This window comes from Schistocerca serialis, chromosome 2 (assembly GCF_023864345.2).
Source record: "Schistocerca serialis cubense isolate TAMUIC-IGC-003099 chromosome 2, iqSchSeri2.2, whole genome shotgun sequence".
In the NCBI taxonomy this organism is placed as follows: domain Eukaryota; kingdom Metazoa; phylum Arthropoda; class Insecta; order Orthoptera; family Acrididae; genus Schistocerca; species Schistocerca serialis.
In genome coordinates this window covers 905,163,383-905,190,325 of record NC_064639.1, presented here as the reverse complement: position 1 = coordinate 905,190,325, position 26,943 = coordinate 905,163,383, and the positions used below count along the sequence as shown (strand labels likewise).

General features: G+C 44.5%; 1 protein-coding gene across 1 annotated transcript in view; it reads left to right on the top strand.

The window, feature by feature from the left end:
- LOC126458258 (sodium-coupled monocarboxylate transporter 1-like) overlaps positions 1 to 26,943 on the top strand; it is a 118,890-nt gene that overhangs the window by 71,267 nt on the left and 20,680 nt on the right. The window contains exons 12-14 of the mRNA XM_050095176.1: positions 1,115 to 1,301; positions 8,033 to 8,119; positions 11,879 to 12,099. Coding sequence (XP_049951133.1) covers positions 1,115 to 1,301; positions 8,033 to 8,119; positions 11,879 to 12,099 — 495 coding nt within the window. The remainder of the gene's footprint in view (positions 1 to 1,114; positions 1,302 to 8,032; positions 8,120 to 11,878; positions 12,100 to 26,943) is intronic.

The window sequence follows — 26,943 nt, the reverse complement described above, 5'->3', positions numbered from 1 at the left end:
ATCATCTTAACTTTTCTCTATTCTTTATTAATCCAGTCTCGCCACTTTTTAAACTGATGAGGTATACTTCCAAGCTGTGAAGTTCGAGATGTACAGGGAAATATACAATGGAGACTTTACCTTGTACTGGCAGCCCTTTCGTCTACAGCCATAGATGGTGTCAGCATCATTGGCATCCCCTGTGCCAGCCAGCACCACACCACACCACACCACACCCTACCACATCACAACACACCACACTACACTGCACCACACCACATCACACCACATTACACCCTACCACATCACAACACACCACACTACACTGCATATCACACTGCACCTCACCACACTGCACCACAGTGCACCACACCACATCACACCACACCACATCACACTGCACCTCACCACACTGCACCACACGACACCACACCACACCACATCTCACCACACCACACCACACTGCACCACATCAGACTTGTACTGGGGAGGACGGAGATTAAAATCCCAACCCAACCATCCTGATTTAGGTTTTCCGTGATTTTCCTAAATCATTTAAGGTAAATACCAGGATGGTGCTTTTCAAAGATCATAGCTGATTTCACTATCCATTCTTCCTCAGTCTGAGCTTCTGCCCATCTCTAACGACCTCCTCATCCACAGGACATTAAACCCCATATCTGTGTCTCCTCATCCAACATCACAACTCCATAGCACCACTAACACCGCGACACAATAACCCCACGACACAAAGCCAATATCACGACCCCATGTCCGTGTGTTCCCAGCCAACACCTCGAAACAATGTATCTGTGTCCCCACCTGACACGACAGCTCCATGACCCCATTTTCATGCCTAACAACATGACTCCATATCTGTTTTCTCCGGCCACCACCACGACGACGTCCCTTTTGTCCCCAAGCAACACAACGATAAGATGTCTTTGTGCATCCCGCAAACACCACAATTCCGTATTCCCATGTTTCCACCTAATAACACGAGGCCATACTCTCACGCCAAAGCCGACAACAAGACGCGACACCTCTGCGTGCCCAGTCAACACCGTCGTGGGTTGCCAGCTAACAGCACGACACGACGGCAGAGCCCCGGCACTGCAATGCGGGTGTCTTGCAGCACGGTGGCGGCGGCGCTGAACTCGCTGGCGGCGGTCACGGTGAGCGACTTCATGCTGGGCGCCTTCCCCGCCATCAGCATCGCGCCAGAGAAGGCCGGCACCGCCGCCAAGTGGGCGTCGGCCGTCTTCGGCGCCATTAGCTTCGCCCTCGTCTTCGTCGTCGAGCGCCTCGGCGGAGTTCTCCAGGTGAGTCCAGTCCTAGCGCTGCTCGCCAAGTCTAACTCGGACTTCCCGCTGGTCTCCACTTGCAAATACATTTCGAAACCCACTGTACCTGCGTGGGACGGAGAGTACTTCGTATCAATATAAGCTTCTTCCATTCCCATATCGAGCTAGGGAAATATGATTCGCCAAGTGCGTTTTCTGTCTTTTCTCATGATCGAGACTTCAGATAGACGAGGATTGTGGGAGCTCAATGTTGCACAGCCTTCCTCAAATACGGATGCCCTAAATCTGTCCAACATGGTTTCGCGACAAGGTTAGGTTAGTGGTGTTTAACGTCCCGTCGACAACGAGCTCGTTAGAGACGGAGCGCAAGCTCGGGTTAGGGAAGGATGGGGAAGGAAATCGGCCGTGCCCTTTCAAAGGAACCATCCCGGCATTTGCCTGAAACGATTTAGGAAAATCACGGAAAACCTAAATCAGGATGGCCGGAGACGGGATTGAACCGTCGTCCTCCCGAATGCGAGTCCAGTGTGCTAAACACTGCGCCACCTCGCTCGGTTTTCGCGACAACTATGTCGCCTTTTACAATGTTCCCTTTCCTGCAATTTAGTGCAGTATACACACCTTTCTAAATATTCAGTTAAAAACATGTACCTTTTAACAAAAGACACGTCTTCTACAGTACATTTATACTATTATCGGAAAGATGGACATTACTAACAGTTCATAATACAGTTTCTACGAAAGAATGTTGTTTCACTCATCTATATAACAGCTCCAGATACGAGGCTCAATTCTTCGATGTCTAGGAGCGATGGAGAAGTCCAGGTTTTGATGGTCCATGGCAAAGAAGCTTTTCTTCGATCTGAAGATTTACTGATTTATTTCACATATCTGATTCTTACTACCATTCCTGCATTTCTGACAAAAAGTTCTGTTTAACGCCTTAATATCCGTTCACAAAATCACGCATATAAACATGAGAAGAAATCTTTTCACATACATCTTTCCAGAGAACTAAGTGAGACAAAGAGAAAACGCTTCGCGCATTAGTCACATGCCTCAACAACGACTGCCGATTGTGGCGCGCAGTTTATTTTGTATCTTAGATCATTTCTTTTTGGAGTGTTGCAGAAACGGTAATGCTTCAAATTACAGTATATTTCCATTTCCTGTTTTTCAGTAGTGAGTAATTTATTGAAGTTTATTAAAATGCAACGATAAATTTAGTGACACAATTTGCTTTAAATTAATTAAAAATAAATTTTAAGAATTCGAAATATGTCACGTGCTTAAGACAATGAATGTTTGCCTTTTCCTGCCGTGTTATTGTATTTATGAGAAATCAAGTCCGTTTCGAGTATATCATAACAATTTTATTCTTAATGAATAAATCATTTTCATCAACAGCTACATGTGTGTCCATTGTCAGTTATCTGAAATAATGCAAGTGCCTTTTGGTATCTCTTGTGAAGTAGAATTTATAGGATAACTAATTTTCTTAGCCCGAGATTAGTTCACAGAAATGTGCAAAATTATCCTTATGTTGTGTGCCAATTTGGAAGAATGGGAAGTCTCATCAGATGTACCAATATATAACGCAAAGATTTGTAAAATGTGAGTCACATAATTTGTAGCTGAACTGTAGTTAAAGTATTACTACAAAAGAAGGTGGTATAGTAAATTTCGGTTATCTTTAGATGTCCTGTAAATGTTTATGTGTTGTACGTTCCCTAAAGAATTCACATTACAGTTTCTCAATAATTTCTGTTATACTTTCGTATGGGCGGTACCGGCCAGTTACGACTCTAGACCCGTGACTCAGAATTCGTTCGATTTCACCTCTCTGCCTACTTGACAAGGAATCCAAACGCTGGAACAGCACTGGAGAATTGTCGAGCTAGCATTTTGCAGACGATTACTTTCATAGATGCACTGCACGTTGTCAGGAACCTCCCAACAAATCCAAGTCTGGAATTTGTCTTCCCGTAGTACAGTTTTTATCTGCTCATCCATGCATATGACTTCTTAGTATTAGTTCTCAACATTGAAACGATGTGACGTGCTCCAGGTACTCTCCACATGTGCTGTAGTCGTGTAATGGATGATTCGTTCTTTTAGTTATCGACATTATTTTGCAGTTAAACCACGTTTAAACGGAGGTGTTAGCCATTACAACAAGTAGAAAATTTGTGCCTCTGCATTTTTCTTATGACATTATTTTCCTGTAAACAATAGCATCGGCAGCAAACAGTCTGACACTGTGCACTGCCCACATCCGTGGCGTGCTGTTGTGGCGCTCTGCGTCTACCAGGGCGCCTCAGCAAGCGGGCTCTGCTGGACGGTCCGCAGTACACGGTACATGCAGTCGTAACCCACACACAGTAGAAACGATTTCATGTAATAGTGGATCAAGCGGTGCAAGTTCGGCTATGCCATCAGTATGTGCGTATACGCGCGCATGTGTGTGTATGGGAGGGGAGCAGGGTTGCCTATGTCTTTCTAAATTTTGGAACGATATGTTTGTTACTCTTGCTTTTTAATGAGAAGTTTAACAGTTTGTCATTTCTAAGCACAAGATTCTCAAACAGCATCCATGAGACCACGATGTCGATAGTGATTTATAAATCGGTAGTGAAAGTATTATTTTTTTATGTTACTGTTAAACAACAGAACAGAGCTTCTACATGATTTATTAATAAGAAAAAAAATTTCACTAGCGCAGTGTAGACAGTAACTACCGCGAATATATAAAAGTTTGTTATACTGCTACTCTGAGTAAAATTGGTTAGTACTGATGTTCTTCAAAGCATGGCAGTTTCTGATGAACGTGCGACTTTCTTCTTTCTGCATATCTGATAACCAGAAGTGAAATGCTTGTAACGTGGCCTATTAAGGACCGTTGATCACAAGCAAAAGGCAAACACACTTTGTAGGAGTACGGTTCTTTAGCGTGCTTTGTTTCGAAAAAAAATCATTAAGACTAAAAATATATATAATATAATCAGTGCTGACGGAGGTGTGATCAATGATTTACAAAGAGGTCTATGAATCCCTTTTATTTGTATAATACGTTTCATAACAAATAACTTGCCAGTGTTAAAGAACGACGTTCCCACACATGCACGCTACAGTACCATAAGCAGCAAAAAAAGAAAATACAAATAAATGAAAAATTTCTAGCCAAATAATCGAGAATGAATTTTCATTCCTCCATAGTACCTATAGTGCTAAGAAATTACTATGCTGGGCTTTACATTCAGATTAACTGCCATATCTATTACGTGAGAGAAAACCGCTAACTCTATGTACTGAATTTTAGTACCAATAACACAACAATCTCTGCACGAAATTCTTAGTTTTATTTTACAAAATCTATTCGCAACTTTCAACAGTGTAATTTCCACAGATATGTCAGATACATTCAGTTGAACTGATTTCACTCAAAATTACGATCACTTTTAGCCTCCTTTTGCTGGAAGTGCAGTCGTGCTGAGGAAATAATTTTGTTCTCTGTTTGTCTGTAATGAGGTCGCTCAGTGTACGTAGAGACTTTGAAACTACGTTTACGTGTCGTCCCACGCGAAGACGACTGTGCATCAAGAGTAGCGCACAATCACAAAGTGTCTACATGTTCCCGTTTGACTCCAGACACAGTTCTCCTGCGGTACGGAAAACAAGTGCATCACAGTGTGTATGTTTGTGAGTGTGAGTGTGGGTGGGTGTGTTTGTGTGTGTGTGTGTGTGTGTGTGTGTGTGTGTGTGTTTGTGAAAATGCGTGCCAACTGGTAGTCCAAAGCTGAAGTACGCGGAACGGTACGATTCTTGAGGGCAAAACGTCTAAATACCACATACATTCACGTTGAAATTCTGTTGGTACGTGGACCAAATGCAGTATAGCGTCCAGCTGTAGTGACATGCCGACAAGATGACCAAGGCTGCGCAAGTGTGAGTGATGCCGGCAGCAAAGTCCAGATCTTGTCTACTCGTCAAATATGGGGTGCTTAGGAAACCTGCTTTCTCGGATCGCTAGACAACAATTAAAGCAAATCGTATTAATGAATTTGATTATAGAAAATAAATGACAATACTCAACTCTGAGAAATACATAGATGTGTCGCAAGCAATTGGCGATATGCAATATAATCAGTGTCCTTCAGTATAACGATCCCAATACAAGTGAATTAATACAGTGGATACCTTTATCCAGGTTGTTCGTCCTGGCGCTTCTGTAGAACTGGGCTGCGACCAGTCGGGTGCAGCGCTTATGTTCTCTTTGCATAGAGGGCGCTGCCGTCACGTTGTAGTCCTGGAGAGGGGACGGTCAACGTGCAATTTGCTGACGTCATCTTCACAGCCCTCTCTGTTCTAACATTCCCGACTGGTCTGCCGGCGCTTGACTTTACGCCGTAACACCATCTGATTTCTATCTTTTCGGCAAGCTGGAAGAACATCGGGGGGGGGGGGGGGGCAGATTTTACAGCCATGAGCACGTCCACGCAGTGGTTCTCGAATCGCTCCGTGACGAAGACCGGATTTCAGTCGTCGACGAAGTGAACGGTTGCTAGAGGTTCCGACCTTTGTTTACAGAGACTTGGTCACTACGTTGACATGTATCTGCATCACTCTGACGTGTACCACAGCATGGAATAAAAGTTACTTGGCCTGCCTTAATAACGAGTAACTCATTTTCTGACTTCCCCTCGCAATTCTCTCTGCTGCAATGTTTTTCTTATCTCGGCATACATTGCACGCTCTCACTTTCTCCCTAAAGTTACAGCTGGCAACAGGAGTAGCCAAACACTTAAAAGGACAGTCTGAAATGTTGGTACATTTTGCTCATTTATTCATTTCTAGGCAAATCACAATGCATAGAGAGACCTGGCCTTCGAAAATGCTACTTAGCTGTGCCGCCGTTCTATACACTATCAGCGTCCACAGCAACACAATGAACAGTTACGAATCGGCTACTTCAATGACGGCTCCGAGCAAGACGCCCTGTATCGTGCACTCCACTGACCCCAAACCACCGGCGTTTGCAACTTCAGTGGTGTCAAGCGAGAGCTCATTGGAGGGCGGAGTTGACATCTGTTGTTTTTAAGGATGAAAGTAGGTTCTGTCCCGGTGCCAGACATGGCTGGGTGTTGGTTACGAGAACACCAGGCGACCGCCTATAGCCAGCCTGTCTACGGGCGTGACACAATGAACCTACAACTAATCGTCTGAACTGCGACTTCGTATGACAGCAGGAACACTCTTGTGGTCATACCATGTACCCTGACTGCTGATTTGTACGTCAGTCTCGTGACTCGACCTGCTGTGCTTGCCACGCTTGAACAGGATTCCAGGAGGTGTTTCCCAGCAGGATAGCGCTCGACCGTTTAGCACTGTTGTAACCCAACATGCTCTACAGAGTGTCGACTTGTTGTCTTGGCCTGCTCGATCATCAGATCCGTTTCCTATTGAACATGTATGCGACAGCATCGGACGACAGCTCCACAGCAGCATTAATTTATGTGGTTGTTTAACAGCGCTCGCTATGCTGACCGATCAAGAGCAACAGACATTGAACTCCATCGCACACACTGACATCGGCACCTGTACGACTCAATGCATGCATGTTTTCATCCTTGCATTCAACATTCTGGCCCTTTACTGCGGTTATTAATGTACCAGCACTTCAAATTCGCAGCGGCTCTTCTCTCGCCCTTACATTTTCCTGTCATCTTGCAACGTTAACCACCGAAATATGCCACCTGGGCAAATGTATTCCTGAAGTGCCATTACCCTACATTAATTATTTCTTGGTGTTGGGATTTTTTTTCCGACAATGTATTTTGTACACTGCCACGGTCTCAAAAACGTCAGTCCTCGACAAAAGAGAAGAGAAAATGTTTTTGTTCCCGGAGCCATTAATACTGTGGCATTAATTCTTATTTGCTATAATGCAAGTACAGAAATACAGCATTGCACTTTTAAGTTGTAGAACTGTAATCAACAAAAACTGCGTCTCATATATTTTAAAATTTGGAACTCCAGAGGTACGTACATCTTGGTGGAAAGATCATCTGCTAACGCATATTTGGAAGATTTCCTCCGTGGACTGGCACCAGGGTCAAGTCCAGGGACATGTAAGAGACTACCGAGAACCCAACACCAATCAAAATGGGTTTTGTGACAAGATGGCGCTTTTCTTATACTACTGGAGAAAAATATAATATTACTATTTGTATAAATTACACACAAAGTCCCGTTCTTTTCACAAATCACTTAAATCTGGCACTTGATTAACATTTTCACTGCACAGTGGCGCATATACTAAGGCAGGTCAAAGCAAAGTTTACAATAATGTAAGGAAAAAACTAGTCTAGTACCCATACTGACAATTTACTGTGTCGCGACATGGTGCAAGGGGACAGGTGGAGCTGCTTCGTACAGCAGTAACACATCGGTTTCCATCGATTCGAATGCTCCGTGTAAACGAGTAGACGAGCTGGACTGAAGCTTTAGCCGGCAGCGAAGAGGCACATCATTACTCCAGGCTCGGCCATTGTCTGGTCATGCCACTCGTCACTGGAAGCCGATAAGGTCACTGTGTGCTCTTGCCAGCTGGGACAGTAAATGTGAAACACCTTCTTTTGTCCAAACGTGAGCGAATTCTGACACGTAGAAGTGATATTCTGCAGCCTTGTACAAAATTGGTACTCTTTTGCAGCTTACTGACAACGTCTGTTCTCCGTCTGTTGTGACAGGTGGCGCTGAGCTTCAACGGCATGGTGGGCGGAGTGACGCTCGGCATGTTCTCGCTGGGGATGTTCTTCCCGTGGGCCAACAACAAGGTAAGGACCCCCTGCGCGCCCGACTGAGGCCATCCACCTAATTCTCCATTTACACTCACAGATTCTACAGAACCGTTTCAGTAGAACTGCAAAATGCCGCAAAGGAATCCCTCTACAGAAACAATATGTATTTAAATAAGTTACCGCAATGCAGCCGGTTGGAGCCTTCGACAACCGCCGATATTTGAGCAGGTGAAAACCTCCCCATTTTCGAGTCACAGCTGAAGTGAGAGAACATTATGCCTTGTGATTTAAACCCTTCGCAGGAGGGGCTGCACGAACCACGAAACCAATGGACAGGGTATGCAGAAACATACCATACACTGTGAACAACTAGCGCCACAACACATCAAAAGATGACTGACGTCATACGATCGATAATGTAATATTAACCGACAACGGGTCTCAGGGAGAGAGCATGATTCCAAGCAGAATCAAGGTCAAAACTTCCCCCTTCTAGTTATAAGATCACTTACTACTTTCATGTCAACAGCTTGCTTGCTAACACTATCCTAGTGGAAATGAGCGTTTGGCGTCATTGGCCGGGAGGCCCCTTGTGGGGCAGGTCCGACCGCTTTGGTGCAGGTCTTACAATCGACGCCACATTGGGCGACCTGAGCGCCGGATAGGGATGAAATGATGAAGATAGCACAACGTCCAGTCCCTGAGCGGAGAAAATCTCCGACCCAGCCGGGAATCGAACCCGAGTCCGTAGGACGGCAATCCGTCACGCTTACCACTCAGCTATCGGGACAGACCACTATCCCAGTAATTGGAAGTGTACCATAGTACCTCTCAGTTCTTATATTCCAGCAGAAGATGGGTACCGAGAGAGGTGGCGCGGTGGTCAGCACACTGCACTCGCATTCGGAGGACGACGGTTCAACCCCGCGCCCAGCCATCTTCATTTAGGATTTCCGTCATTTCCCTAAATCGCTCCACGCAAATACCGAATTGGTTCCTTTAAAAGGGCATGGCCGAGTTCCTTCCCCATCCTTCGATCAATCCGGACTTGTGCTCCGCCTCTAATGATCTCGATGTCCACGGGACATTAAACTCTGATCTTCCTTCCTTTATTCTCTAGAAGATGGGTAGCAATGAAATGTTCTGCAATAGCAGATTTTCTCGGCTGTCGTAAACATGTGTGACGCTTATGCTGTATGCACTGGTCCTTCGTGGTCCTTATGATCTAACTGATGTATGACCTGCCACAACTGCTGGGGATACTGCAGAAACAAGATCACCCTTTGCACAATCTGAAAGGGCCCTAATCCTAGATGGTGGTCCGAACAAAGAGACTTCACACCGTGTTTCCTCAGATTACGGCCAATCTTGTTGGAAATGCTACCTACATAACGCATAAAGGCCGTAGACTTAAGTTCCACTTCGTTATTTTCATCATTCAACCGACCCACAGTTGGTCAGTAGGACTGCGCGCGTCTTGTTTGTATCGTGCTACATCCATTCTGGTGAAAGGTAACTTCAACGTGAGTTAAAACAGATGGCAAACTTTCAGATGACGCGCACACTCTATGAAGGAAGGCACGAGGTCCCCCCATCTCATGAGTTCGATCCTACAAATGGCAAATGTCGAAAACATTATCTGGCTGTGCTCACAGAACTTATTTGAAGCTCAAATACTAATACTTTGGTTATAGCGCCCGAAGTATAATTTAGTCACGTGGTTTGGTTCAGCACCAAACTTTGGTACAGCGATTTTTTTAACCCTATTCGATGTTTCACTATATCTATGTAGGTGTTTACGCTTCAACAGTTCCACAGCTCTGATAAATGTCAACACAAGAAGGCCCATAAGTTCCCTTGTTCGCTGTGTAAATTGGCATTTATTGCTGACACGTCTGCAACACGTAACACACAATAAACCTTTAACTTGTTGCCCTACAGTGGTTGACCATGGTCCATAAATTGCTATATCCACAATAATAACCACAATGGTTAAAAAAAATTTAAAACACTTTGAGGATTGGTCACAATATCTTTGGAAGAACGTTATGCCCGGTACAGCTAGGAATATATTTCCTCACGAAGACAGAAACTGCGACCCTGCTCACCTAAGCACATCAGCTACACACATGACCTGATTGTGGCATTGTTCATCTACTGGAACTTTGCGAGTCCTCTGTATTTGGGTCTGGTGTTCACTGCGATGTGAGTAATGGCGACAAATTCTCAACAATGTGTTTTACCCTAATTTGTGCCACTCTTAGCCCATCTGTCAGCGTCTGAGGGGTGTCTCAAAGCGTAGTTCGGTTACCCGGGATGGACTCCAAACAATGGGATAGTGGCCCTTCAAGTGTATCTGCATCCCTTCCGAGTAGACTGTATCCATTTCGCTTCAAGAACCGCGGATTAGTCTGGCATCTGCGTTGTGGCTACACATACGGTATGGTTATCTGTATCGCTGAGGCGCGCAAGCCTCCACACTTCGACAAGGTGCATTATTCGTGGAGAGGAAACGGACTGTTAAGCTGCAGGAAAGAAAACTTATGGCTCTGAAACTCGCATTTGTACCACATACCTTGCGAATATAGCCTGTCATATTGTGGAAAGACAACAAGAACTGCTTAACAACAGTTACACTCTTCTCGAACGGCTAACTAAATCAGCTGTTTGAAAAGAGAGTCGTATTTCAGAACAACGAAGAAGTACTGATGAAATAAACATTCATCCAGTACCAATTTTGATCAGTGAATCATGATCACGTGGCATAAAATTATATACACAGACTGCGCGAGAACATTCTTACCGTGGCATCAAAAATAAAACAACGAAAGATTATTTCATCAGTAGTTCTTAGTGGTTCTTAAGTATGAGTTTTCCAAATAATTTATAGTTTGTGGAGCTTTAATCAGCTTTCGCCCCACCTATGATCATGAAATAAAATACTAAGATTCCAACTTCGTGATGCAGGCACCAAACTTCTGGGTCAGTGTAATTAAGGGAGGCAATCAAGGTTAGACAGGGGGATAATTGAACTGATACCAGACAAAATATTAATGCCAAGAACATACTCAGGCGACTCATACCACTTTCACGCTGAAAGACAAAACACGTTCGAGGTTTCACGACAAATGGCACTGGGTACACTTACTACTGGTCGGTAGCCTTCATATGTCCTATGTTTCTCCAGACTGATACTGAAATGATACGTCTGCCTGTCTGACAAGGACATTTTCTTTACTTGTAACTTATTACAGTTCGGCACAGGCTTTCTGTTAGTTTTGGATTTCTGTTGAATGTTTTACTGTTTAATGGCCCCAACAAAAATCACTACAGTGGTGCGCAACGTATCCTGTCCACGGTTTGGTTGGTGTACAAACTCCGAGCAGTGGAAGCTTTGTTCGATTGCTAATGATGACAACCAGGAGCGATGTATAAAATAAAAATGTCGCGTGACTAGGGCCTCCCGTCGGGTAGACCGTTCGCCGGGTGCAAACTCTTTCGATTTGACGCCACTTCGGCGACTTGCGCGTCAATGGGGATGAAATGATGATGGTTAGGACAACACAACACCCAGTCCCTGAGCGGAGAAAACCTCTGATCGAGCCGGGAATCGAACCCGGGCCCTTAGGATTCATATTCTGTCGCGCTGACCACTCAGCTACCCGGGGCGGACAGCGTTGTATAAATATCGTGTAAAGAGAAATGGCAACATGAATTTTGCTGCCTGCTGCAGACGCAGATTTATGGGAGGGTGTGAGTGAGCGTTTCGCTGCATGTCGTGGTGGCCGTCCTCAGGGCGCGCTGCTCGGGGCGCTGACGGCGAGCGCGCTGGTCGCCTGGATCGGCGTGGGGGCGCAGGTGTCGGGCGCCAACCAGGCGGGCGACGCCACCAAGTTCACCTCGGCCGACCTCTGCCCCGCCTGCAACCTCACCGGCGACGCGGCGCTCGACTTCACCACCGCCTCCAGCATCACCACCGCCGCCAGCACGATGTCGCCCACAGCGCCAGAAGAGCCGTAAGTGAAACTGCCTGCTGAACAGCGGCAAACCCACGCCTCTAATACAGCGTGTCCATACTGTTTCCCTATCATTTCAAAACTATTAGAGGCAGAGAGCGTCGTGATTTCTTGAAAAAGTTTAGCAACTCTCAATGCGTTTTTTTTTCCTGTTCTGCCACACTTTCAATATGTGCGTCCCCACCCCCCACCCCACCTCTCTCTCTCTCTCTCTCTCTCTCTCTCTCTCTCTCTCTCTCTCTCTCTCTCTTTCGTTCTACATGTCTAAAGGAACAGATGCTGTAAAAAACGTTACTGTCTCGTACATGGACGAAGCGATCAAAGTAACATCGAAAACGCAGTTTTTTATTTTTTTATTTATTTATATCATGCTCCAATACATTGCTCCATTACAAATTTGCAATACTACATGTATGTATTGTGTGTGTGTGTGTGTGTGTGTGTGTGTGTGTGTGTAGTGGTGATCATCATGATGACATCAGTGATAGTAGTGGTAGTGATAGTGGTGGTGGTGGTGGTGGTGGTGGTGGTGGTGGTGGTGGTGGTGATAAGAGGAGGGAGAAGGTGAAACCTGGTGCCAGCACATAGCCTACTCCTCAAGAATAGCACCAAGGGGGCCACCAAGCTTAACGTACCCATCCGACAGACAGACCACCATCAACACTGTCACATGCATTATTCACTTCATGAGACAGTGTGGACGAGTTTGGTATTTAAACCAGGACATTGGCGCAAAGTCTGGTGATCAGGAACTTTACTCTATCACCTTTCCTCACCTTGCCGGCCAAATACTGGCAGTGAAAGTATTTCCAGCGCCGGGATTCGAACCTGCTGAACCCCAGGCCGAGCATCACGACTCAAGCGTGCGTTAATGTCTTTGGCAACGAAGACGAGTGTTGAACACATAGTTTGATTCTCCCTATTGCAGGAATACAATGTAATGTTGCAAGCATTAAAGGATGAAGGCTGTATGGTATATGGAAGTCTGGATCGGTCCGAGGAGCATGCAAGGAGATCCGAAGTGGTCGAAGCGTCCACATGCGGTAAGCGGGAAATACAGGTTCGAGTCCGACTGAGGCATAAAATTTCATGCGCCACTAACAAGTAATAGGCCTACATCTATACCTAATAAAGTTGATGTTAAAATATTTGGGGACAGCGAATAAATTTCGTAATGCGCTCCATTCGTTGCTCACATAACAGCCAGCAAAAAGTTTCTATTCAAAGGCCGTACAGTACAGAATCGGTATGCCAATCAGGCAAAACTGCCGTGAGCATTGATGCAATCATCCCACTGACGCACCAGGCTGAAGATAACCATTTGGTAACTGCTAGCTGCACATCCTTTTCCGATTTGAGTCGTCGACCCTTCAAGACCTTGTTTAAGGTATTGAAGGCGTGATAATTGCAGGGAAGAGACCAAGACTATAGGGCACCTGTTCGAGTGTGTCCCATTTTAGTTGGCGTAGCTTTTCCGTTATGACATTTGCAATATGGGGGCCTGTGTTATCATGAAGCAGTAGCACATGTCAGAGTTTTCCCGGACGTTTCGCCTTGGTTGCACGTATTCTTCACTCTTACATATGGTTGTCCATCGGCAGCCAAGAAAAGAATAACAGCATGTTGGTCCTGTTTGGACGCATCTGGTAATAATATAGCCACAGTTCACATTTCCGTATTTACCACACACACACACACACACACACACACACACACACACACACATACACACACACACACACACACACACACGCGCGCGCGCGCGCGCGCGCGCGCGCGCGCACGCACATCTAAATATACGAATGCCACACTGTTTCCTTGTCTGCATGTCAGTGCTTTTATACCCGCATCGGAATCGCGCTAAATTGCATATACGCTGCAGCAACACCCTCAAACAGAAACATTTTGATCGCCCCTCACAGAAAATCAATGCAAATTCGTGTTCTGCCCGTGTACTGGTCAGCATTATTGCTTCATTGATTCATGGACAAAGAGTGGAAATACCATTGACGTGTGCTATGTGCACGTGATCCTTGTCGTAACCTCACAAAAAGAAGTCTAATGGTGGGACACCAGGACAGAACACGGGCCATGCGATGGGATCCATTAAGACCCAGCCACTTCTCAGGAAATGTGTCATTCAGCACATCCTGCACGCTCATTCTCCAATGTAGTAGAGCACTGTCATGCTGAAAGATGATGCACGGCTGCAGTTCTTCGATTTGTGGTAGCAGGAACTGCGCAAACATGGTCAGGTAAATATTTCCCGTTATGATGCTCTCTGCGAAGAAAAATAGGTCTATCACCACATCGTGCACTGGGCCACAGCAAACATGAGGTTTGCCGACGGCCTTGCCACAGTGGTAACACTGGTTCCCAGCAAATCACCGAAGTTAAGCGCTGTCAGTCCTGGCTAGCACTTGGATGGGTCACTGTCCAGACCTGCTGAGCGCTGTTGCGAGCGGTGTGCACTCAGCCCTCGCGAGGCCAATAGAGGAGCTACTTGACTGAGAAGTAGCGACTCTGGTCACGAAAACTGACAACGGTCAGGAGAGCAGTGTGTCGAACACATGCTCTTCGATATCCGCACCCAATGACACGGTGGTCGGTAGGTACCCTTGGGCCTTACGAGGCCTGTTCGTACGGAGAAAGACACACACACAGAGAGAGAAAGAGAGAGAGAGAGAGAGAGAGAGAGAGACATTAGGCTTAGTCTTCAGAGCTGTGTCTGAGATACTGCGTTGACGATCAACAGCTGTATTCAACTAGGAACGAACTCCCAAACTGCGATTATGGCTCTACATCAGCTGTCGAATATTTCAGAACAAATTAAAGTTTGTGCTGCGCTCGAGTCCCGATCCAGCATAAAGTTTCATTTGTTCCGAAATATTCTAGTGCTGATGGAGAACCACAGTCGCAATTCGCAAGTTCATTCTTAATAGTACCAAAGTTTATCATAGATCTGTTCCCATGTGTTTTGTGGGTTTTCAGAGCCCCAAATCCTAATACTGTGGCGATTCACATGTCCAGAAATATGGAACGCTGCTTAAGATGAAGACAGGCACTTTTTCAGGCAATCATTGTCAGCATCTATGGAGGCCAACGTGGAAAACGCGAATGCATACCATAGAGTACGATCGTTTGGCTGCAATGCTTGGAATATTTGCACTTTGTGCGCAGAAATGCGTAACCGCGTAACTTTGTGGATCCTGCTTCGAGTAATTTCCGTGATGCACAACGAACTGACTTCTGAGTGCTGCGCATAAAAGCAGCTTGCACTCTGTTAACACGTGCTGGAGACACAGTGGACATCCGCTTCAAAAACGGTCTTTGATATTGCCTGTCTCTTTAAAGTTTAGAACCACCTCATTATGTTTGCTTTTGCCGGTGTTGTCCTCCGGTACTGACGTCGGTAATTCCACTGTGACGTTGTCGCAGATTTGGAATCCACAAATATCAGATGACACATTGAGCCTTCTCCTTGTCCGTGGCTATTCTGATACATTCCATGTCAAATCTGCAATAAAAGTTAAAGAAAAAACACTTTGAGAGCTGCTAAACGTTGTACAATAAACAGTGATTCTCTGTCTCTAATAGTTTCCAAGCTATTTTTTCCTTTTTTTTCCTTTGAGCGACAGTGGTCCTTTATGGACACCCTGTGCTGTTTACAGCACTTAGACTTACGCTACTGCATATCAAAATACCCCCATACCGCCAATGTAATTGGGGATTCACGTTTTGTTACTTTTTCACATCCATAAATCCAACTGTTCTTTTTGTATATGTCTTGGCGCCCCCATTTGAAGTCTCAGTTTTTAGATTTAGTTACCTCCTCTGTACCAGAGGAAAGCGTTGTGTGTCTGCTACTCTGTATAACCTCGACTTTTCTTTTCAAAGCTTAGCTGGGGAACCCTAGTGCTTCCACTTCCGAAACTTTCAAGGCACCTCTAAGTCATAATATACACTAACACAAATTGTAAATGTAACATATGTTAAAACATATTACAATCTTATTGAGTCTCCATTTTTTAGAGAAAATTATTATGGATCCGTAGCTGACAACAATATTTCAGGAGATAAATCTTCCATAATTATGGCTGACTTGTATCTTTGTTTATCCTGACATAATCAGTTTCGAGACTAATGCCTCTCTACCAAACGCTCATCAACATCATATGGTCTTACCAGATGTAATGGAGCAACAACACATGGAGGCAAAAACTACATCTGCTATGGCATGATGATGAGCGTTTGATAACGAAGCTGCAGCCTCGAAACAAGTTATGACAGAATAAGTAGAGGAGCCAAACGTAACAGTGGAAGATTAATTATCTGAAACATATCATGCATTTAAACGCAAAAAATCAGGAAAGCGCAGACGACACCAACACTGTTAACGCAGCGTCAATAGCTTTAAAACGGCCCACTCTCACTACAGCTGATTACTGAGATGTTGTTACTGGCATTTTGTTGCTGCTACCGGCCGGTGTGGCCGAGCGGTTCTAGGCGCTTCAGTCTGGAACCGCGTGTCCGTACGGTCGCAGGTTCGAATCCTGCCTCGGGCATGGATGTGTGTGATGTCCTTAGGTTAGTTAGGTTTAAGTAGCTCTAAGTTCTAGGGGACTGATGACCACAGATGTCCCATAGTGCTCAGAGCCATTTTTTTGTTGCTGCTGCGAGGTTCCCCTGTGAGCACTGTTGAGCACACTGGTCAAACTAGACGCTAAAAAAAAAGATTAGATTTTTAGCTGTTTCGACTATTCCAGAATATTTACCAGTTGCGGACCCCGGCGTACTCGGATATTACGTAATCCAACAATGTGACGTGACCTCATTCGGAGCATCACGTGGGAATGTGCCTCAAAGGTGAAAGAGCCACTGCATATATGTCAAAACTTTCTGCCTGCACCAGATCTGCGTAACAAACGGCTGCATCTTCAAGAGTATCTAACAACAGATAGAACAAACTAAATCTTGACTTCGTAACGCCTAATAAATTAATTGGCAACAATTGACAAACTGTAAGGCGTGAGTTCCACTGCAGCAGTCATTAACAGAAGCGACAGGCTTCGGCTTCCGTGTTCTGGTGAGGAGCGTATCCGAAGACGTAGGTGTGTAATGCTCAAGGAGTGCTTCTGTCCTTTTTGACTCAAATGGTTCAAATGGCTCTAAGCACTAAGGGACTTAATATCTCAGGCCATCGGTCCCCTAGAACTTAGAACTACTGAAACCTAAGTAACCTAGGACATCACACACATCCATGTCCGAGGCAGGATTCGAACCTGCGACCGTAGCAGTCGCGCGGTTCCGGACAGAAGCGCTTAGAACCGCTCGGCCACCGTTTTTTACTCAGACCATTACGTCTAGTCGATGGTAAACTGAAAGCATGTGCTTATCACAATGTTTTAAACAATACCATTGTTGCCATTGTGTTCGGTAACGCTTTGCAACTGGTCTTGTTCACAAAACAGGAACTCTTGCATCATGATTGGAATGAAATCGTGTTGACTTAATGGAGCAGTCTGACTATAGACCCGATGGGGATTATTTGTGAAGAACCAAAGCCTCAACTGCGTGCTAGGCCAGTTCCGCATCAACTATTGACAAAGCTTTACAAAGAATGGGACAATCTTCGCCTTCACTGTTTCAAAAGGCAGTGGGATGCTTTCGTCTCGGGTTGAATGCTCTATAGCAGACAGAGCGGTCCCCAAACGTTACTAATCTTGTGGCAGCTGTGTTTGCGACAGAGGGCACTGGCTGTCGGGACATTCTTGGCCGTACCGCAGAGCGTCTGAGATGTGGTGCTGCAGAAAGGCATTGAAAATTCAGGTCAATAGTAATGAGGAAATCCTCCGCAGTCGGTGAAGAAAGACATATGCGTAAAACGCTGACTAGAAGAAGAGACAAGATGATAGTCTAACATTCTGCGTGGTGTCTGTTTGTTCTAAGTCGTGTCTCCCTACCACTTTTGCGCAACGACGCTCTAAGCGTGTTTTTTAGGGAATTGATTAGTTTGAACCTGGGACCTGTTGCTGGCAAGGAGACACCAGACCACACATGACATGTAGAGTTCAGAAGAGTTCAGTGAGACTAGCGATGATATAATCAAATACTTAATGATTTCAGCGTCAGCTCCACTGCACTCCCTGTAAAAGAATCTTAATACTAACTAAATTTAGTGGAAGGGGTTCAAGGCTTTCCTATTTTTATGGTTCAAATGGCTCTGAGCACTATGGGACGTAACATCTTAGGTCATCAGTCTCCTAGAACTTAGAACTACTTAAACCTAACTAACCTAAGGACATCACACACATCCATGCCCGAGGCAGGATTCGAACCTGCGACCGTAGCAGTCCCGCGGTTCTGGACTGCAGCACCTAGAACCGCAAGTCCACCGCGGCCGGCTTTTCCTATTTTTAGTTAGCTGGTAAAATAACGTCTAAAAAGCAGTTAAGTTTGCATTGGAAATTTTATTCTACTCACAAAACATTGTTTATAAATTGCATTATGAAATGTTTTAATACAGGATCATAAAAACCAACTGTGTTCAACAAAAATGTGAACGAATATTCCCTGAATGGGTTTCCAAGTTCTGCAATGGATCGAAGGATGACCTATGCCATATCACATCTATAATCTAGATTTAAGTTAAGTTTCATAAAAGAGAAAACTATCAAAATGGTCTACAGTGACCCTCAATTATCTTTAATTACTTATCTAACTTGTCGTAAATTACAGTGGCTGATGTGGCTTCTCAATAATTATATAACAGAAAAATCATTGCATTTCAGATTTTTACTTCAAGTACCAAATGTGAACACCATGAGATTTAATTGACGATCGACACTAGTATTACGTAAAAAAGGGATGTAACAAATGTGACTTCTGCAGTTCTGAGTGAAGCCTTATACGCTCAAAAATGCGGCATCGCGTGCGTTCATTACCTTGTCGGTGTTTAGGCAGCGTCAGGGGGCGGCGGGCGGCACAGCTCCACACCTCGCCGTCTCGGAAGCAACTCTCTCCTAACTTCTCCTTACTACAATTTACAGAAGTTGGTTTAAAAAAAGCTATCTGGCTGTGTTTTCAACTGACCAATCAGGGTCTCAATGTAACCTTAAGGTCCGCCTACAAAATTCTGTCTATCCAATGAGAAACGTTATACTTTTCGTGGTGGGGCAATGTTTTTAACGTTTGCAACGTAACAGAGACGCAAAAAAGTCTCACGCTAAAACTTGCAGCTGGTGTGGCCCTTTTAGTGTTATCGTAAGATCTATACTGTTCTTCTGGAGGGCTCTATCTTTTAACATGGGCTGTGGGGTGGTTTTGGAGGTCAGCTGGCGATGTGGGTGTCCGTCCCTTATCGTAGGGCCTTCTAGCTTAACACGGTTCTGCTCTCGGCTTCTGTTCTCGTTTCTCCCCTCGGAACTACTTCTGTTTCACGGTGGGAAGGTATGACATGCATTTAGGCGTTCTTGTGTTAATCTGTGGTATTCCATTTGCTCACTCGTTGATCGTATTACTTTGGTTAATTTAATGTCAGGATTTATTCGGAGCTATGTGACATACTGTCGGATTTGCTATCATGTCAGGGTTTTCATGGAAGGTGTTGGATTTGCCTGACACCTTACAATAGGACATGTGTTAAGATATCAGAGAACATGTTCGGTGACACTAGAGGACAAAAATTGTAGGTTGAAACAGAGACAGGAATATATCCTCTGGTCTAGTGTTGCACTGTCGAGTAAGCTGAAAGTGAGATGATGAATTCGCCGTTTCTCTTAGTTCTCGATATATAGAGTAAAAATAAACATTATGTACACATTAGTCGCTGTCCTGTTACAGCTGTCATTTACTAGATCGATACGGTTATAGTAAACACCGAGTACGAAGTCAAACGTGTTCGATGCTTCGTCTGTAAATAGCTGTCATATACGAAGTAACCCAAGAAATATCAACATTTTACTTTGAAATTACCAGTGTGTACAAAAACAGAACAGACATGATCTGTTTCTCATAAGAAAACTATCAGCTAACATCCATGACCAAAGCACCGACTTTGTCACTAAAGTTCACATTCCACTGAGCACACTCCCAAATATCCACATGCAGCTCGCTACTGTCAGCTCAGTGATGCATATCATCAGTTTTCAGTCTAGGGCATCGGCGGCAACATTCGTTAGTAATAATTCAATACCACCCAAGTACTTGCAACAAAGTCATCCCTCCGCCGTGGGAAAGTTTTTAAAGCCAAATTTATTATTTACCACATGTATTCTGTACCCTACCCACAGGCAGCAACAGCGTGAAAACCTGCACCGTTTCTAACTTTATCACCTCATCTACTTCCACTGCTGTTTTTGCCACCACCGTCACCAATACAAGCTTGTAAGAGATGCTTGTGTTGTTTCTTGTTATGAAGCCATTTCCACCTAGTAAGCTTTGTTAATCACACTTTGGGAAGCAATTTATATGGCGAATGATGTATTAAACCTTGCAGCTTGACAAACTAACACATATAATTTACGTTCATTTCATAAGCAATCCAACTGAGTGTATCATTTGTAATCACCTAAACTTAATAGGATTTAGTGAGTACGAACGTAAGTAGGCCTAAAATACAGGATGATTATAATTAAATTGGCGTTGTTCCGAGTGCTGCAGTGCGGGGCTGTATATGTCGCAGGACGCTGAAACATCGTACGTATGTTCATTAATCGGTGCACTCGAGGAGTGTGATGAAAAAATAATAGTTCAATGTTCTGCCACGGTGAAAACATGATGCTTTAAGCAGTCAGAATGTGAAATGTTTCTCGATTTGGCGTCAGTATAGTGATTGTCGCTTAGCGATGAATGTTGATTTCTTTCGTGAACTTAATAAGGGTGAAGTTTTCCATACGAATCCAACGGCTATTGAGAAGCTGGTACAGCTGTCTTATCAGAACCGCAGCAACACCAGCGTTACCTGCATTGCGGGAATATCGCCGGCAGAAACAGCTGCAAAGAGGGCCCATGTCAGTAAAAGAGGTAAAGAATATGATCAAGAAATTTGAAGAAACGGGTGAATCAGGCTATGCAGCAGCTAGGGGCAAGTTTTTAATGAAGTTGTAGCCAGCCACGCAGCACATGCCTCACATTCTGCAGCCTGTGCCTGAGCTGTGTCACGGGAATTTTCTCCCACCTCCTCAACAGTTCAAAAGATTTTGCGGCATATTCTACACTGGTATCCCCACAAGCTTCAGAATGTCCACCAAATGAAGCCCTAAGACAGCCACAACGCCGATAACGCCGCGACTTTGTCCTTCATTTTTTGCAATGCTTAGAGGTGGATGACATGTGGCCAGGGATTATTCTTTGGACAGACGAGACACATTTTACCCTGCATGGAGCTGCGAACGCACAAAATCGTCGCATATGATGTTATACTCCGCCACACGTTGTGCAGTAACATCCACTGCACTCAGGTTATGTGACTGTATGGTGTGGTTTCACGAGCTCCATTTTTCTTCAAGAGGATGACACCTCGTGGGCCTTTTTGGTCTATAGTGACATTTCCATGTTATAAAGACCGTCGTACCGAGCGAGGTGGCGCAGTCGTTAGCACACTGAACTTACATTCTCGAGGACGACTGTTCAAACCCGCGTCCGGCCATCCAGATTAAGGTTTTCCGAGATTTCCCTAAACAGCTCCAGGCAAATGCCGGGATCGTGCCTTTGAAAGGGCACGGCTGATTTCCTACCCCATCCTTGATGCAACCCGAGCCTGTGCTCCGTATCTAATGACCTCGATGTCGACGGTACGTTAAACCCAATACTCCTGCTCCCTTCCTTCGCAACTGCATCCACACCACTATTTTCGTGCAAAAAGGGGCGATGATGTTGATGATTGGTTGTGGGGCGCTCAACAGCGCTGTCATCAGCGCCCGTACAAAGTCCCAAGTTTCACACAGTCCAATTTTTTTACACAGTGCAATCTAGCCACTGTCGCGAATGATTATGATGATGATGAAATGATGAGGACCCCACAAACACTCAGTTCCCACGCAGAGAAAATCCCAAACCCGGCCGGGAATCGAACCTGGGACCCTGTGATCCAGAGGCAGCAACGCTAGCCATTAGACCACGAGCTGTAGACAAGGAGAGGCGACAGCACATGTCGTTTGCCAGGTGAAAGATTTTCTTCGAGAAACCTTCGGTAATGATCGCATCATCTCTAGCCAATTTCATGATGTGTCCCATTCCAGATTCTCCGACCTAAATGTATGTGGCTTCTGGATGTGGGGATGATTGAAATATTGCTTCCATCAGGGATATATACGGATTCTTATTGATCTGATGGATAGCATATGATGACATTTAGCTGTGATTTCACCAGATACGCTGCGAGCAACTGTCAACCATGCTGTGTTACGGATGCAGCATATTATTGAGTCAGGAGACCACATTCAACTCATGCTGTAACTTGTGACCATATATGCCAGAACCGTCATTATCATGCGTTTGGTCAATCTTTCCCTTTTCCTGCACTCACACTAAATTCTGACTGTTTACAGCATCATATTTTAACCTGGTGGTAGACTGTGCAAAACACCTATTGATGAACGCACCTACGATGTTTCAGCGTCCTGCGATGTATACAGCCAGCGCTACAACACTCGGAATACCTTCAATTTTATTATAACCACCCTGCATATCGTAATTAATCTTACTTCCATGCAGTTGTCAATCTGAGGCCTTGGCCAAATTGATTTTAGTTACCAATTATGAAGTTTCGTATTAATTTAGCTCTGATGTGCTTCAACCAAAATAGTTACATCTGCCCATGACGCATCAAAGTCAATACAAAAACAAAAATGTTCTCAGTTTATTACTGAGAATCTCAGGGTTGCTTTTCTGGTTGTTACTTTTAGGCCGGCCGGTGTGGCCGTGCGGTTCTAGGCGCTTCAGTCTGGAACAGCGTGACCGCTACGGTCGCAGGTTCGAATCCTGCCTCGGGCATGGATGTATGTGATGTCCTTAGGTTAGTTAGGTTTAACTAGTTCTAAGTTCTAGGGGACTGATGACCACAGATGTTAAGTCCCATAGTGCTCAGAGCCATTTTTTGTTACTTTTACTTTGAGACAAACAGAACATAGGCACGCAGCATTTCACTTGACTATGTTAGCGCATTTCATCACCAAGTGGTGTGTGGCCAGTGTGGTCACACTGAGGGCTCGTAGCTTTTACTCTCTGCCTAAGAGACGACAGGCAGCGGTTGTCATATGCCTGACTGCATCCCGGCGCGAAAAAGGCAGCCTTTTAATAGCAACAAGTACGGCGGTCACCATTTACGCCCACAACCAAATTGTTGAGCGACTTTCCAGCATAAATTGATGTGTGTCATATAGGACGTAACAGTCAAGTGTGTCACAATACAAGTACATCAGAACCTCTCTCCCCTGGGATTCTGCAGAATTCGCTGTGGACATGTCATTGCATTTTATTTGTTCCGCGAGTCGAATTTTTTGTAAATAACTTTTATTTCATACTATCTTGTAAGAGGGACAACCACAGCCGTAAGTAGACATCTTGAATACTAACCGCCTGTCTGCTCATACAAATAATTTATTTAATGACCGGCTTAGTAGCTAAGTCCTTAGCTGGGCACTCTCTCGCTTGTGTCTCCACGCATCGCGGTTCGCTGTATTTGTGGCACTTTTGATGGACTGTGACCGTCGATCTACTGATTAACCGATCATATTCGGCCTACTGTAGTCCTTTCCGGGTTCATGTTTTTAAAAAAATTCTTAGGCAAGCTTGCGGAATCGTGGAGCCATGCCTTCTGCTTACCTCACGAATCGCAAATGTGTCATTTATTCATAGACAAGAAATGTTCTGTTCCGTCCGTGTCGCAACTTTAATATCATGATTTAACATGTCTAACCTGGTGATGTGGTTTCTAAGCTACGAAACCGGTCTTTAAATAAATTATTTACAAGAGCAGCCAAGCGGTTTTAATCAAAACTTTCATTAATCCTGAGTAATACCCCCTTTTCCCATCCTAACACAAACACTTGCCAACAACTACTCTAGTCAAAGTACTCCAGAGTGAAGCTCATATCTCTCCCAGATGTGCAGACTCCACGCTGAGTCGTCGATCTTCTTCTCTTCAGGCTTGCGTGGGGCAGCGCTGTCTGGCGATATGCATTGTCTTCTCATATAGACATACTACAATCCTCCTCCTCCTACTCTCCCTCCCACTCTCCCTCCCCCACATCCGCTGCCGCCTCCTCTTCCTCCTATAACTACCACTAAAACTACCAATAATAATATATATAAATAAAAACATAAATATACGTGTGTTCAAAATCTTAAATCTCTGAAAGTTCTTCCCCGATTTCTTTGAAATTTTGACACGAAATTGCAATCGAATACGCGCGGGGTTTTATATGCCTAGGGTTATATACCTACTAGACCGGCATATGCAATATATAAACATGTATGTTTTAATTATAAGGGAATCTATATAAAAATGTAAATGTTCGTTTGTTCAAAATGTTAAATCTCGTAAAGTTCTTGGCTAATTGCTTCAAAATTATGACACAATGCTGCGTTCTAATACGTGCGGTTTCCAAACTGACGTGGCACATCGGGTATACCACAAAGATCAATAATCACATGGGAATCGACAGTCTAACGTTACGAGACTGCACTATGGTTACGTGTGGAGTGGCATCGTCGGAGACTATTTAATTGGACCATGCAATCTCCTGGGCCGACTGTATGGTCGCACATGTCTCGTATTGCTGCGACAGGTTCTGCCGGACATGCTGAATGATGTTCCCGTGCCTGTTCATCGCCACATTCGATTCCAGCACGACAGAGCCCCCGGGCATTTCAGCAGACAAGTGAGGGCACTTCTGCAGGCAACTTCTCTCGGCTGCTGGATTGGTCGCAGTGGGCCATTCGAATGGCTAACACGATCACCAGATCTGTCCCTACTCAATTTTTTCCTGTGAGGGTACCTGACGGGCCTTGCGCATGGAACACCTGTTACAACGCCGGATGACCTAGTGGGCAGAATTGTTGTAGCAGCAGGATGTCTTCAAGATACATTAGGTCGCTTTAAGATGGTGCGCCATTCAATGCAGCGTCAGTGTCACGATACATCTGGAGAAAACTCTGAGCATCACTTGCAGTGGGCGTCCATTTGTAGCATGTGGCTAAATAACTGCAATGCCATTTAGTACCCCCAGATGGCCTTTGCGAACCGAGGTTCTTATGTCATTACTGATCCTTGCTGTATGCCCGATGTGCCATGCCAGTTTGTAAACGTTTTTTTGTAATCATCCTGTATAAGTAAACGTGTAATATAGACAGGCTGATTCACGAAGATATGCAAATATTTTAATATGCTATTCTACAAGTAAAACTAAAGAAAAAGTTCATATAACTAGAGGTCCGCAAATGTTTAGTTACGGAGTTACGGCTAATAAAAGATTTTGTCTGAAATTTAGCAGCTTCGCTAATAATATGAAGCGATTGCAAAACTGTACGAGGTTAATGTAAAGCACGATTTTCATTTATTTTTGTCACAAACGAAGTGGTTCTGGAAAGAGCAGGTAAGAAGAGAAGCTTCTGGAGTTTCATTGTTAAAAGAAGAGTGCAATTTACAGGCCATCTATTAAGACATAAAGGGATAGAGGGATATGTCGAGGGGAAAAGACCAAGAGGAAGACCACGACTGAGGTACATGGATCAAATCGTGAAAGATGTGGGATGTAACACCCATAAAGAAATGAAGAGAAAAGCTGAAAGACGCACAGAATGGAGACAAGCTGCCATTGTAGCTGTTGCAAACCAATCCTTGGATTGACCACTACAGAAGAAGAAGGTCTGGTGAATCTAATAAAACATGTCCCAGACGTGTATCTGCAGTAGTTTTCCAGAACATACAGCTTATTACACAAGTAAATTTGTTTACTTTCCATTAAGAATATAGAAACGTTTAAGTCATGTTGGCAACCGTTATCGAGTTGTTTCAGTCGTTTCCTAACCTTGAAACGAGTTAGTTTTCTGTATTGTTCAGTGAAAGAACATAACAACAGTGTATTTAAGTGAAACCACATAGTAACTGTTGTAGTTTGTAGATTATTTATGAAATAGAGATGCCTTTCATATTTACGACAGAGGAATACGCCGATATAGTGTTGATTTATGGCAAGTGTGATAGTAATGCTACGGCTGCAGTTAACGAATATCGCGTACGTTATCCAACTCGGAGGATTCCGAATGCACGAACTATTAGTGGAGTATTTCGAACGTTACGGGAGACAAGTTCTCTGCCTAGTGTTCACAGCGCTCGATACGTGAAGACGATGATGAGGATATTATGGATGCTGTTCAACGTAGTCCAGGTACCAGTACACGACGTATCTCTCAACGATTAGGCATTTCACAATCTAATGTAGTATACAGATTATTGTGCTTCAGTGTACGCCATACCTTAGATTGTGATGAGGCACTGTTTACTCGAGATGGTATAAACAATATACATAACGAGCACGTATGGTCTGAAGCAAACACACATGCAATAGTGCAACGAAATTTCCAGCGGCAATTTAGCATAAATGTGTGGTCTGGTATAATCAACACACGCTTTATTGGACAATTCATTTTCCCAGCACGTCTAATTGGCGAGAAGTACTTACAATTCCTTCAAGAAGAAATGCCCCGCTTGCTCGAAGATGTTCCACTTGCTACACTATTACAAATGTATTTTCAACATGACAGCGCGCCTCCACATTTCACCAACGCCGTTACTACACATTTAAATGAACATTTTCCCCAGAAATGGATTGGTCGTGG